Source organism: Alternaria metachromatica, assembly GCF_023757995.1.
Source record: "Alternaria metachromatica strain BMP 0045 chromosome Unknown scaffold_15, whole genome shotgun sequence".
Taxonomy (NCBI): Eukaryota; Fungi; Ascomycota; class Dothideomycetes; order Pleosporales; family Pleosporaceae; genus Alternaria; species Alternaria metachromatica.
Genome location: NW_026055506.1, coordinates 729,359 through 742,741, shown reverse-complemented (window position 1 = coordinate 742,741; position 13,383 = coordinate 729,359). Strand labels below are relative to the sequence as shown.

Sequence of the window (13,383 nt, the reverse complement as noted above, 5' to 3'; positions counted from 1 at the left end):
CCTTCCAACACACACATCACGCCGTCATGGTAAGTCTGCCCCACTTGCGCACGTAAACAACGGCTCACAGTCCCAGGCTTTCCAATCCAAGAAGCGCCTCGCGCTCGCCATCCTCGACTTCCTCCAGACCTCGCAGACCGACGGCTCCGTAGCGCCCGACGACGCCGAACAGCTCGAAGTCGCCGCCAACTGCATCGCCGAAGCTTTCAAGGTCGACGCTGCGGATGAGGCCGCAAAGAAGGACGCCATTGGCGACCAGAACCTGCTCGCAATCTACAATGTCTACGAGAAGCTCAAGGGAAAGACAACTGCCACAACTGAGGGATCCTCGTCGGCAAAGGAGGCCCGACCAGCGACGCCACAGACACCTGCCGCCGGGTCAGGACCAGGCGGGCCAAACAAGGATGAGGCCGAGAGACTGAAGGGACTGGGTAACGAGGCGATGAAGAAGAAGGACTACGATTCTGCTGTCAAGCACTACACCGCTGCCCTCGAAGTCGTTCCGCTTAACCCCATCTACCTCTCCAACCGCGCCGCCGCATACTCAGGCCAGGGCAAGCACGAGCTCGCAAAGGAGGACGCTGAGATGGCAGTCGCTGCCGATCCCAACTACTCCAAGGCCTGGTCGCGTCTCGGTCTCGCTAAGTACGTTCTCGGCGACGCAAAGGGCGCTATGGAGGCATACAAGTCGGGCATGGACGCAGAGGGCGGCGGTTCAGAGGTCATGCGCAAGGGCTACGAGACAGCTAAGAAGAAGGTCGAAGAGGATGGTGGTGACGTTGGTGCTCCCGACGCTGCCCGAGGAGCTGGCGGTATGGGTGGCGGCGGTGGCATGCCTGATCTCTCTGCCCTCGCTGGTATGCTCGGTGGTGGCGGCGGCGGAGGCGGCGGCATGCCCGATCTCGCGGGTCTTATGCAGAACCCGATGATGAGGCAGATGGCTCAAAACCTCATGAGCAACCCAGACATGATGAGCAACCTCATGAACAACCCAAGGATAGCGGAGATGGCTCAACAGTTCGGTGGTGGTGGTGGCGGTGGAGGTCGAGGCGGCGGCGGTGGTGGAAGCGGAGGTGGAATGCCCAACATGCAGGATCTCATGAACGACCCTAACCTGGCTGAGATGTAAGTTCAAGACGTGCTCATTGACATAATTATGACTAACGAGATATCAGGGCCAGGAACTTCATGGGAGGTGGTGGTGCTGGTGCTGGCCGAGGCGCACCGCAATAAGATGCTACAAGTCGATTGCAATGAGTAGATGGTTGATGTAAGCATTGATCTTATGAAAAAGCAGTCTTCACGATTAGAAATATGATACCATGTTCAACTTCGTTTGTATTCATGGAGATCCCGTTCTAAGATCGACAACTATCTTGCGAATGGCAAGATAAGCTGTAACATTGTGCCTGTGATCAGAGCCTTGAGTGGCTCCTGATCGTGATCCATCCCTTCATCGATAGCCGGTCTGTTCGTGTGACTCTGAAGCCACTCGCTGCTCATGTACTTCATCCCGCCCATACCATCAAAACCCTCCCCCCCTCAATCCAACTTCAACCCCCAAAGCCCATCCCCCAAATAATGCCCCGCCTCACACGCCTGCCCCTTCTTAACCTTCTTCATCTCCTCCGTCCCCATCTTCAACACGCCCACCATACACGCCGTCTCCTTTCCCTCCGCCTCAATCACCACCACTTCACCTTCCTTCAGATCCTGCGCCCCATACACCTCTTTGTCCTCGTCACTTAACTCCGGGCCTGGTAAGCGGCCGCCCGGCGATGTCAGACCGGGTGCCATTAAGGTCGCGCCCGAGAGCACGAAGCGGATGGCGCCGCGGTCGATGCGCAGCCGGTGGAAGGCGAAGGGGTATTTGTGCACGAGGGTTAGGTGCGGGAGGAGGGCGTCGTCCATGTGTTGGAAGAAGAGGGGGGTGGAGTGCAGGGTGTAGAGGGATACGCGGTCGGGTCTGTGGAGGAGGTTGTTAGCTTTCATCCTCCTGTGCTTGCTTCCATGACCGTGGTAGGCGTGGTAGTGTTTATGCTAAATTTGAATGTGGCGCGACCTACAGCTTGACCAAATCTAATTGCTCCTTCTTCGGCAGTATATCCTCGATATACGGTTCTAATCTCGGGTATTCCTCCAGGACTTTTGAGCGGATGGCGCGTTGGGCGCTGGATTTGACCTTTGATTTTGCGCCTGAGGTTATGCTGTGATCTTGTTAGCCCTTTCTTTCTGTTTGGCGACGCGTCATGCAGCTTACTCTTTCTTGAACATCGTGTCGGTTGTGTGGGGGCAGTTGGGTTGTTATGCGACGGTGTTTGGTGTTGAGACTGCTGCTGCGTAGATTGGTGCCCCGCGATTGCCCCTCATAGACGCGCTAGTGAGAGGGGAGCGCGTGCCTGCGCTTTCCTTGGGGGTTCTCTCACTTATTCCATCTCAGACACTTGGGAACGATAACATCTGCTAACCTCTTATATTTAGAGTGCCAGGGGCGGAGCTACCGGTCTGTCACAGTCTCTTCGCATGTATACCCGCCTTACAATGAGCTTGCACCTTCCTGCTTGATCACTCACACCAGTGCACGCGTGAGGTATCTGCGATCGATTGTAGTTTGATTCAAGAATGAAAGCTGTCGCTATCTGAACCTAGGTAGCGCACGCATCTGTTACCTTTCTTAACAATTCGTAGGCAGCGCATTGTGTGTGCAGGCAACCCCACGACGTCATGAGGCTGAGAGCCTATGGTCCCACTTAGTGTCAGCTCTACTTGTTCCTCATTCCTCATCCTTCATTCAAGGAACCTGTCACACTCCAGCGAATGCATCTTCGTCTTCGTCTTCTTTGATACTTCGCTTTTCCTTTGGGCTACTGATACCAACTATCGACGATATCCATGATTGCAGCATGACGTCCAGTGCTGCATGCCCCGAAGATAAAGCCTTCCTCCCGCAGGCCGAATCATCGGACGAAGATATGGATGTTTTTGTGAGCGATTCGGATTGCCAAGTTTGCCGAAATTTCCGGTTACCAAATTCCACCCCCATCAAAACAACGTATGCGAAGTTACGGCGCACAGCAACGAATGGGTGCGAGTTATGCAAGCTTCTTCAACAAGTTAGCGAGACAGCTTGCACTGGCGAAAATACAGTGATTCGAGATACTGATGAAGTACACGCGAGTACAGGAGGCTCAGGTGTAAAAGAGCGCGCAGCAAATCTGGACGTCAGAAGGTTGCGGAGGAATGGATGTACGTTCCAGATGTCCCTCTACTTCCGCCTAATTTAGTATACGTCATATACTGATTTTGTAGATTGGCGATTCTATTCAGTATCGTTCTACGCTGCATCAGGTAGGGTATATTTGGCCTATGAGTATATTCGAAGCGGCCGCATTGGCTGCTCACTGACGAATCGTAGGAGACAGCTGCCCTTGGCCTTTTATGCGGCCGAATTACATCCCCGATGAGAGCGCGAGCATTCAGGACTGTGTTCCCTCAATTTTTCGCATGCTGGACACATGCAACACCACCCACACCACCTGCAAAGCCAATGACCCGCGACTAATCTCGAGGGGGTTGGTGACGCCTCAGTTCATCCCAAAGCGGCTACTGCATGTCAGCGGTGACTGTGTGCCTTTGCAAGTCCGTTTGTATGAAACAGCGAGTGATGACACATCTTTGAGAGGGGTTGATATTCGATACACCGCTCTAAGCCACTGCTGGGGCTCTACCCCGGTCATCAAGACCACGACTGACACTATGTCTGGATTCAAGACGAAAGGTATTAACTGGCTGCATTTATCCAAGACGTTCCAAGAGGCTATGCTGTTGACGCGCGAGCTCGGTATCGACTATATCTGGATTGATTCCCTGTGTAAGTACCCTCGACATCTATGGCACACTATCGTCGTTACTGAGATCTCCTCCCGTGAAAGGCATTTTACAAGACTCTGTGGACGACTGGGCTCATCAAGCTTCTCAAATGGCTGATGTTTTCTCGAATGCATACCTTACGATTGCCGCATCTGCGGCTAAGAACGGACAACAAGGACTACTGAATCGTCGTCGGAGTCTTCGAAAGGTCGAAGCATCTCACAATGACGAGACTTTTGTTGTATGCGTCAGAGGCGAGATATCGCACGAATTTATAGCATCCACCGATCTCCCCTTTGCATTCCCTACCGACTTACCCTTACGGAGGCGTGCCTGGTGTCTCCAAGAGGAACTGCTCTCTAGGCGGATCGTTCATTTCACAGCGGACGAGATGGTCTTTGTCTGTCGTGCAGCAACAACTTGCGAATGTGACCCTCGTTGGGTACCTCGTTTTCCTTTACCTCAAGTCATTGGCCATGATCCAGCTGACGATCACCCTGAATGTATCTGGTACGCTGACCCGGAGGTCTGGAATAACATTGTGGCACACTACACAGCACGCCAGATCAGCTTTTGCAAAGACAGGCTTCCGGCACTATCTAGTCTGACGCATTTCTTCGAAGAAGTCGAAGAAAACTCAGGCCGATATCTTGCTGGGCTTTGGGAATCCCATTTGCCAGGTAGCTTGCTTTGGTGGAATGCTTGCGGTTACCGCCCCGAACCAGAACATTATTCCGGATCTATGCCACCATCCTGGTCTTGGGCATCGACGGAATGTATAGTACGCTATCCTGAACTGGAGTTTCGTAAAGAAGATTTTGCCGAAGTCCTTGACGTTCGTACCTATCCCAGTTCAGTCGATCCCAGAGGTCTAGTGTCTGGGGGTCATATTACCTTACGAGCGCCGTTGTTTCCGTTGAAAGGGACATGGGTAGACCGCACCAATGCGTGGGAAGAATTTCTGATATACCACAGTGGCAGCCAATCATTCGATTCGTATGTCACTTGTAGTCCCGACTGGCCCCCGAAAGCCGAATGGTCTGGGGACAACGATTGCTACTGTGTGCTCGACGACCCGGACAGCCCGGAATTGTTGCTCCCGAACCATGTCATCGGTGCGCCAATATTCCTCTTGATCATTCGTACAATCTACGAACCCGACCCCAGTGAAGAGGGCCGCATTCCTTATTCTGAAGGCTATCAGTTTCTGGGCCTGCTGCTCAAACCGCTCGAACACCTCGACCAGATCCAGGCAAAGGCAATGGAGAATTCGGAAAGCAAGCTTTCGTTTGTGAGGGTCGGGTTTGGCATGATGCATCTGAGCGAAGAGGACGGTGAGGAGGCACTTCACCGCTTTGGGAACACGACTGTAACTATCTTTTGACTGCGGATTTGTACTTCACGTTTCACATTCAACTTTGACTACAACTCCTATCCCGTTTCCACACCATACATGGATTGAAATGATAAGGAAATGGCAAAATGTACAAGTACACAGTCAAGCTTTGCCCTAGAGAACCATATAGTGTATGCGTTGGTATAAGTCTTCAATCAGATCGTTTCACATCTCCACCTACCCCTACTCCTCCTCAAGGCAACCCCCTCCCACTATTAACCGCATCCGCCAACATACTAGTCCCAGGTCTATTCTCCGCATACCTCTCATAGCTATCCAAATAAAGCTCATCCGTACTCGTCGTCATCTTGACACTCCTCTCCGCCTCAATGGCCTCAATCCACCTCTTCCACCTACTCCCCTCTTCCGCCTCAGGCCACCCCCTGTACGGACCCAACACGCGCCTTAGTCGTAGAACCCAGGGCGCGATTTGCACATCTACGAAGGAAATGTGCGGACCGAGGAAGAAAGGCCCAGTGGGATCCGCAGCATCAACGAGTTTCCCAATCTGATCCCTCAATTCCTTCGCGTGGGATACTTGTTCAGCGCCGTCCTGGCACTGCAGCAATTTATAAAACCACGGAATAATATTCCGATTAACATGGTCTGACCAGAGGCGCGAAGTCGCACGTGTTTGCGCATCAGGCGGTAGCAGATGCGGTCCAGCCTGCAGGTCTTCGAGATACTCCATTATAACGGTTGATTCGTGGGTCGACCATGTAGGGCCGTGGCGGAGAGCGGGGACGAGACCGCGCGGGTTGACGTCGAGGAGGGATTGCGGTTTCTTGTACGGGTCGACTTCGATGTATTGGTAGGGGATTTGCTTGTGTTCGAGGGAGATCCAGACGCGTTGGACGAAGGGGCTGGTGGGGGGTTAGTGGGTTGGGCGTGGGAGGTGGGGTTGGGGAGGTGTGGCTTACCAGAACGCGCTACCGTATAGTTTTAGGTCGTCCTCTTTGGAATGGTTCTTGACTGTTGTCAAGGCATTGCCAGTGGCTTTTTTGTGGTACGTTTTCTTGGATGGATCTCCGCCCTGGTTGGTGTCGGTCATTTTGTATCGAACGGGCACACTAGCGATTCGCAAAGATGGTGTTTGGGATGGAGAAGGATTTAAACAAAATGTGGTCTTGGAGATGGTGGAAGGACGAGTGCAGGAATATGGCAGAAAGCAGGGCAATGTGCGAAGTTTACAGAAAGAACTCATGGACAATGTCGGAAACTGTGAATCAGTATAGAACCCGAGGAGCCAGTCTTAAATGACTGCAAGTCGAGTTGTTGGCATAGTCGGTGTTCCAAGCATACATCAAAATGACGTATGCGCTTGATCTGCGGGCAGTGTGGATCGCCATTGCATATCACCATGGCTAGATGGGTCGGTGGAACGGGAAAGCGGAGTCTGAGATCAAAGAGAGAAGTGAAGCTTACCTGCGATCTCTTCCTGTCGTCTTTATCGATTTTGGCCTGCCACCTAATGACACTATTCTTCTTCACACGGTCACTCTCCTCAAGCGAATGCTTATGTGGTCCAGCAACGCCATCGCCTTTGCCATTCCCGCCATTCCCATTCACCCTCTGGAATGTGTAGAACTTCTTCGATGGAGCGCCGGGCGAAGGGGCGTATTCTGGCATGTTCATGGCTGACTGAGCGGCCATATTGGGAGGCATATCCCAACTTCCAGCCGGTTGCTGCGGAAGTAACGGTGGCTGCCCGAAGAACTGCGGATTCTGATTCTGACCCGTCCGGTTGGGGTTCAGCGGCATGGTTGATGCTACCGGACTCGGCGGGTCGTTCTCTGTGCCTGGTGGTCGGCGACCAAGTTGTTCCTCGTACTCCCGTCGATCGAAGAACTCGGTGATCTTGATCTTGACATCGCATAGGTCCCGCTCTCTTGCGACCCTCTTCCTCTTCTTCTTGTCTGGATCTGTGGACTTCTTGGTGCCTGGCGGTCGCCCTTTGAGTCGGCAATCCCAGTAGTGTGATACGAAGCGCTTGCGTTTGTGCCGTTGGGTCGAGCGGTGCGAATAGACGTTGTCGATATGAGGGAAGTAAGTCTGGAACCTAAGAAGGGGGTCAGCGCATAGCCTCGAGTATGCCAGAAAGCCGTCATACTGCTCCTCAGTCAGAGTGATCATGTCGTCGACATGAAACAGTCTCTCTCTCCATTCTTCCAAGTCTGGTGGGTTGGGTATGAGCTTCAGGCCTTGGAACTGGCCATGGTTGGACAATGGAGTGTCGTCGCTATCGAAGGATCAGTAGGGGGCGCTCTATCGCTACGCTCAAGCCAACGTACCCATCCTGGCTCTCCTGCTTATGCAGCAAAGGTGCTGGCTCTACATGCCGTGGCAGTGGCTGCGGCGCCGCCAGTATTGGTGGTGCAGGCGGTGGGAGAGGAAGTTGCTGGACCGGTCGTTGTACCGTCTGAGGAGATGCGTGATACTGTTGCGCGTGTTCTTGAAGCGGGGGAGGGGGCGCGTTCATGAATCGCGGACTCGTGCCATGCTGATAGCCCGCCGGCTGGAATGGCGGGTACGGCCCTGAAGGCGGGAGCGCATGTTGCTCAAAGTGTACTGGCAGCGCATGCGACGGTGGTTGTTGGTGCGATGGCCCGCTCAGGGCGTACTGCTGCTGGTATACATCGCTCGTGTGGAGGTTCTGCAGCTCGGGCAGGACCTGGTTGTGGGGATATAGCGTTCCGTCGGGCGACTGGTGTAGCGTCTGGAGAGCGCCAGGGTGCAGTGACCGGAGCTGCTGGAGGACAGGCGAGGAGGCCTGTTGCATGATGGCGCCGGTGTTGGACGCTGCTTTAGCCCAAGCCGTTTTCGTGAAAGATGCAGGTCCACCGTCGATCCGGTATCCGAGTAGTTAGGGTTGGCGAGTATTACAGGTGTAGACACATTCAGCATGGAGAGCACCTGTATTGATGTCGCGAACGCGTGTTGATTACTTCTTTGTCTGATTCAGCACTCTATGTGGCAATGGTCGCTCCGCACACGCTTAGGAGAGCTTTCAGCCGCCTAGCTGAGCAGCGTCTGTTTGAACATCAACGCTTTTGCGGCATTTCCAACTTTTGGCATCGGAACACATGGGCAAACGCTAGAAATGCCCCTTCACATAATCATCGTGGTCCTTCCATCTAAAAGATCAAATCCAGTCCCGTCAAAGGGACCGCTAACCCGCAACGCCATGCCCATGCCGTGACGAAGAGAAGCATAATCATGAAATACAGCCACGTCTACCAAATCTACTCTCCAGGAAGAAGGTTGCTCTTGACAGCAAACATCTTGGAAGTGACGCCTGCTGTGAAACCGTCCACCTGCCTCGAGTATTGCTCCACCTGTCTCGAGTTGAGGAGCGTCTCCAGTCGGCTGGGTTCCTGGGGCAGCTTGAACAGCCTCTGCCACTCGTCTTCGGGGAGGAGAGGTTGCTTTGAGGCTGTGCGCGCCGCGTTCTCAGCCTTGCGCTTTTGCTGCCATGCAGTAATCTTGGTCTGCTCACGAGCGAGCGAACGCTGGTAGTACTGGTAGTTGTTGATCTCTGTGTGGTGGTTCTCGATGCTCTCAAGGAGCAGGTCGCAGGTCTTCTCGAGGAAGGGGTCGATGGAGAGGTCGAGCGAGTCGTAGTTGGGGAAGAGCGGTGCCTGGGGGGTGTTCGGGTCCTGCTGCAGAGCGGCTAGGTTGGGTGGGAACTTGAGCTCCTGCTTGGGCGCGTCGGAAGGTAGCTGGTGTAGGAGCGAGGTGAGGAGGTGGGAGTTGCGGATGGTGACTGGAAGCTCGACTAGGATGTCGTGGTATCGGAGACCACTCTTCTGGAGGCTGGGATTGTTAGTTTCCACCTTTATATAGAATCGTTCATACATACCTCTCAGTCGTGAACTTGCCCTCCTTGTATGCCGTCACGAAAGAAGGAGAGAGCCTGTATGCGCGCAGGTTCAGGGTACCCTGAGAACTCCTGCTCACGTCGTAGATCAAAGCCACGGTCCTCTCGTTTGGCTGGCTCTGGTAGAAGTACTGGTTCTCGATCGTGTTCAGGTTGACGAAGTTGCCCATGCTTGTGCTTGTGTACCAGCCCACGTTGTTCGCGTCCACGTTGACTTCTCGGAGGAACTTGATCATCTCGTTTCCGTATGCGATGTTCTGCTTGGCGCGGGGAGCACCAGCGGCGAGGTTTGCGACGGTATCGTTTTGGCCATCGGTCTGCGCGGCAGCAGAGACTTCGGGGAAGGGGAACGAGTTTGTGATTTCTAGGACGCCGTTCTTCTCCATGCCGACGATGCTTCCGGTCGCAAGCGAGGGGAAGGACTTGCCGCTTGCGGTAGCGATCTTGATCGCGACCTGAGGACCACAGTCAGTCTCTCATAGCTACACCAGGCTTCTATAACGGCTTGTCTCCAGCACAATGGCGGGGCGCACAGTGGGGTACTGGCGCTGCACTTTTCCTACGTACCAGGGCGTCGATCTGCACCGTCTTGAACAGCGCATCTTTCTGGGTGTCCGCCATCGTGAAGTCGTCGAAAAGGTCGGGTTGAACGTTCGGCGGGGGTAGTAGACGATAGGCGTGTGTCGTTGTTAGGAAGCAGATTTCGGGCTCCAGTGACTCTGCCAAGATTCACCTCGCTTACCGCACGCTAGCCGCATCGGGCTAGCCCAACAGTAGGCCGGTCAGGTACCTCTGCTTGTAATGTAAACAACCATGAACGCAACTCTGAGGGGTTGATAATTAAGCCGAAACTCTATCTATCACCACTATTATATAAGTTCCGACTCATCCGCTGCACAATAGACGTCTCACAACTCCGTTCCATCTGAACGCCAACATCAAAGCAAACAATATGCCTTACGACGAGTACGGAGAAGAGATCCGGCGTCTCTACGTCCCGTCTGAAGACCGTTGCTCTTCCTCCCTCCCGCTATCCGAGCTAGTCTTCTACAACGCCGACAAAAAGATCTCCCAACTGCGCATGAAAGTCATGTCCAAGCCAGACCCTGTTCCGGACGAGACAAGCCTAGTAGTCTTCATCGACGGTGCTTGTCGTAATAACGGTCAACCAACAGCGAGAGCTTCGTGGGGCGTCTACTTCGGTCCTGACTCTCCCTACAACACATACGGTCTACTTTACGACTTCCTACCTCAAACGAGCACACGTGCGGAGATCGAGGCTTTCCACCGAGCGCTTATCGTCATCCGCAAAATTACGGACGCAGACCTCAAACTATCCAGAATCAAGATCGCAACCGACTCAAGCTTCTTGGTTAATGCGATGAGTCAGTGGATGGAACGCTGGATCGAGAACGATGGGGTGGGTTCCAATGGCAGACCAGTCGCGCATTTCAAAGTCCTGAAAGATCTGCACGATACGCTGGACTACATGGAGTATAGTGATGAGGCGGGCGGTAGAGAGGTGCAGTTCTGGCATGTACCAAGAGAGATGAACCGAGAAGCAGATGCATTAGCAAACAAGGCTCTCGATGAAGCATGAGCTGTGTACAAACAAGTAGTACTAATAACTGTTGATGCTTATGCCAATGCAGTACAAACAACAACGCCCTACGCAAATGCAGTGGTATCCAAGAGAACGTGCTAAATGTGAATGCAACAATCCCTCCTCCTTTTCCTCCCTCCAAAAACGCCATCTCTTATTAAGCCATATCCTGATCCGAAGCACCTTTGCCTGCTTCAGTGCTTTCAGGCGGCTCCAATTTCTGTTCCTCTTTCACTTCCTCGTCTTTGATCTCTACTACCTCTGTGGAGACACACGGGGCTCCTGTCTCAACAGCTGGTTTCCTCTTTTGGTTGTTGTATGGGTTCCATCGGGGTACCACGGGTTGTCGCTGGGGCTTGCGATTATTTGCTTTTGGGTTCTTCGCGATCGATCCATCGTCCATGCGCATCCACTCCGTATCCTCGTTATCGATATGATCTGAGATCTCTGCATCGTTCTCATCTTCCCAAATCATCAGATTGGTTCCGTTGATCTCGATCGAGCGGCCCCCGGTCCTTGGAACGAAGAAGACATCCGGCCCGGCCTTGCTGAAGTCTTGCTCCCATGTTTCTTTCTGTTGTAGTTTGAGAATATAGTCCATTGGCAAGGCGTATAGAACATTATCGTCCTTGTCGTAAAGTTCCTTGAGCGGGTAGTCCAGACAGGCGAGCCCGAATTTGCAGTCGATCCGACTAGACAGCGGATGTATGCGGCCGCCGAAGATCTTGAGTTCGAAAGCGATTCCACTCTCCGTCCACATGTTGTCGCCGAAGAAGACCTCGGGTTCGGAGAGCAGGGGATGGTCGTGATGGGGACCGGAAACTTCACAGAAGTGTGCAACTTCATGGGCCAGACATGTAGCAAGGAACATGTTGTATCGCAGTACCATGGCTGGCTCCCGGTATCGTAGCAAACTGAGCTTCTTTGCAGTGGTATAGAAATCCGAATGGAGGCAGATGCGACTCGTATGGCACTTGTGATTAATCTTCCGCATCAAACCGTTCTTGTAATCTTTGACGAGACCCATCGATGCATATGCAGTCTCTGGTGGTAAAGGATCGTGGTGGAAGTAGAAGTGGACCGTATCAATCTGATTGTCCAGAAAGTTCTTGAACGTCGCATGGTGTTCTTCAGACCATGGTACGTCTTCTTTGATGCGAAAACAAGGCTGACCATATGCGGCAGATGTCTCCTCGCAGGGCTCCCTCTTGCCAAATACAAGCGTGTGCCAGAAATGAGCAGTGGCCTGGGATGTCAAGAGCAAGGTGGCTAGTTGCAAAGCCGGTTTCAAGACCTCGTAGATCCCATCTGGACAACCGTGCCAGTTATCTAGACGGAAGATAGGATGTATCTCGTTGTCTAGCGTGCAGACAGGTGCAGGGACGTCTTTTCCAAAGGCTACAGCTTGTTTTTTGATCAATTCGACTGGATCAAACCCAAGCTTGACGGGTTTCTTCTTTGTCGCATCTTTGCGATGTCCAAGTAACCTGCGGTACTTCTCCAACGCCTTGCGATCCTCTATCTGAGCGAGATGGTGGTTTATCGAGATGCTGAGCTGCAGCCCAAAGTCTTTGGGCACTTCGATCGTCGAAGGAGTGAATGAAAGTGATTTTTGATAATTCAAGACGTCCGGCAGATCATGAACCAGCTTGTCAATGCATTCATCCATGATCTTCCCCTCTTTGAGCTTGTGTAGGAGCACTGCGTTCTCGCCACGATCTTCGGCCTGCAGATCACCGTCTCCACCACCAGGTAGAAGATGACGCATCTTTCTCGATAGAGTCGGGGGTGGTCCACATTCTGGAGGTGGAGTATTCGATTCCGTAGGCGTCCAGTCCATGCTGTCCGGATCTTGCTCCTGGAAGGCAGCTTCTGGTACATCGCCATCGTCATCGACCGCGCCTTCCTCATTGAGCTGAACATCTTGATTCAGACGTTCTTCGATGAGTTGCGTTGTATGCACCATGGCCTCATACGCCTTCCGATATCTAAAAGGGTCCATTCTGGCGGGCGTCAGTATCCTGGAAGGGTTGGGCCGAGGTGGTTGCAGTTTCGTTCCAACTTGCGCTCAAACGTGGCAGAAGCGAAAGTGGTGGAATTAGGTAGCAGTCACGTCGAAGATGATCCAATCATGGGGCTGCCTTGTTGTTTTGCACCAGTGCGTTGCGTGGCTGCATCAGTCGAGGAACAATGTCTCTTCCTACGTGCCCTGAATGGATATGTCGCGCACTTCGATCCCGACTGAGTCGCAGGGAGGAGGCAAAGTGTCCAACACCTGCCATCTCACCGAGCTTGGCTATGAAGCGTAGGTGTGGATGTTTCGGCTGCTTAGAGGGAAGTCTGGAGTGGGGTATTCTTACTAAGTCGACGAAGCGGTCAACACCCGCTAAGCGATAGAAAGGGGTCTATCCAAAATTAAAGCTAAATGATGGAAAATGAGGGTAGCGTTGAGTTCGTGTATCAGCGAAGAGAACGAACGGTGTGCCTGGATGAGCTGTTTACGCGCTAGCTTCTACTGGCGCCAAGGAATTACGCCGCTAGCTTTTCGTCACCGGTTGACGCACGTCACACTCCTGAACGGCATCTCATCGTCATTCCAGCCATGACAGCGTTGTCGCATCTCCATCGCCGTCAGCT

General features: G+C 53.1%; 4 protein-coding genes across 4 annotated transcripts; 1 reads left to right on the top strand and 3 right to left on the bottom strand.

Moving 5' to 3' along the window:
* Positions 1–26: 26 nt before the first annotated feature.
* Positions 27–1,129, top strand: J4E83_006785 (uncharacterized protein; the record flags this gene model as incomplete). The annotated part of the gene is made up of 2 exons (XM_049333695.1): positions 27–33; positions 153–1,129. 2 exons carry the CDS (start codon positions 27–29, stop codon positions 1,127–1,129), a joined length of 984 nt encoding a protein of 327 aa, XP_049187417.1.
* Positions 1,130–5,459: 4,330 nt separating this feature from the next.
* On the bottom strand, positions 5,460–8,045 carry J4E83_006784 (uncharacterized protein; the record flags this gene model as incomplete). Its single annotated transcript, XM_049333694.1, has 4 exons — positions 5,460–6,129; positions 6,187–6,299; positions 6,692–7,505; positions 7,558–8,045. The coding sequence occupies 4 exons, from the start codon at positions 8,043–8,045 to the stop codon at positions 5,460–5,462; spliced, it is 2,085 nt and encodes a 694-aa protein (XP_049187416.1).
* Positions 8,046–8,508: 463 nt separating this feature from the next.
* J4E83_006783 (uncharacterized protein) lies at positions 8,509–9,764 on the bottom strand (the record flags this gene model as incomplete). Its single annotated transcript, XM_049333693.1, has 3 exons — positions 8,509–9,079; positions 9,126–9,598; positions 9,711–9,764. The coding sequence occupies 3 exons, from the start codon at positions 9,762–9,764 to the stop codon at positions 8,509–8,511; spliced, it is 1,098 nt and encodes a 365-aa protein (XP_049187415.1).
* A 1,139-nt stretch (positions 9,765–10,903) lies between these two features.
* On the bottom strand, positions 10,904–12,748 carry J4E83_006782 (uncharacterized protein; the record flags this gene model as incomplete). Its single annotated transcript, XM_049333692.1, has 1 exon — positions 10,904–12,748. One exon carries the CDS (start codon positions 12,746–12,748, stop codon positions 10,904–10,906), a length of 1,845 nt encoding a protein of 614 aa, XP_049187414.1.
* Positions 12,749–13,383: the final 635 nt, after the last annotated feature.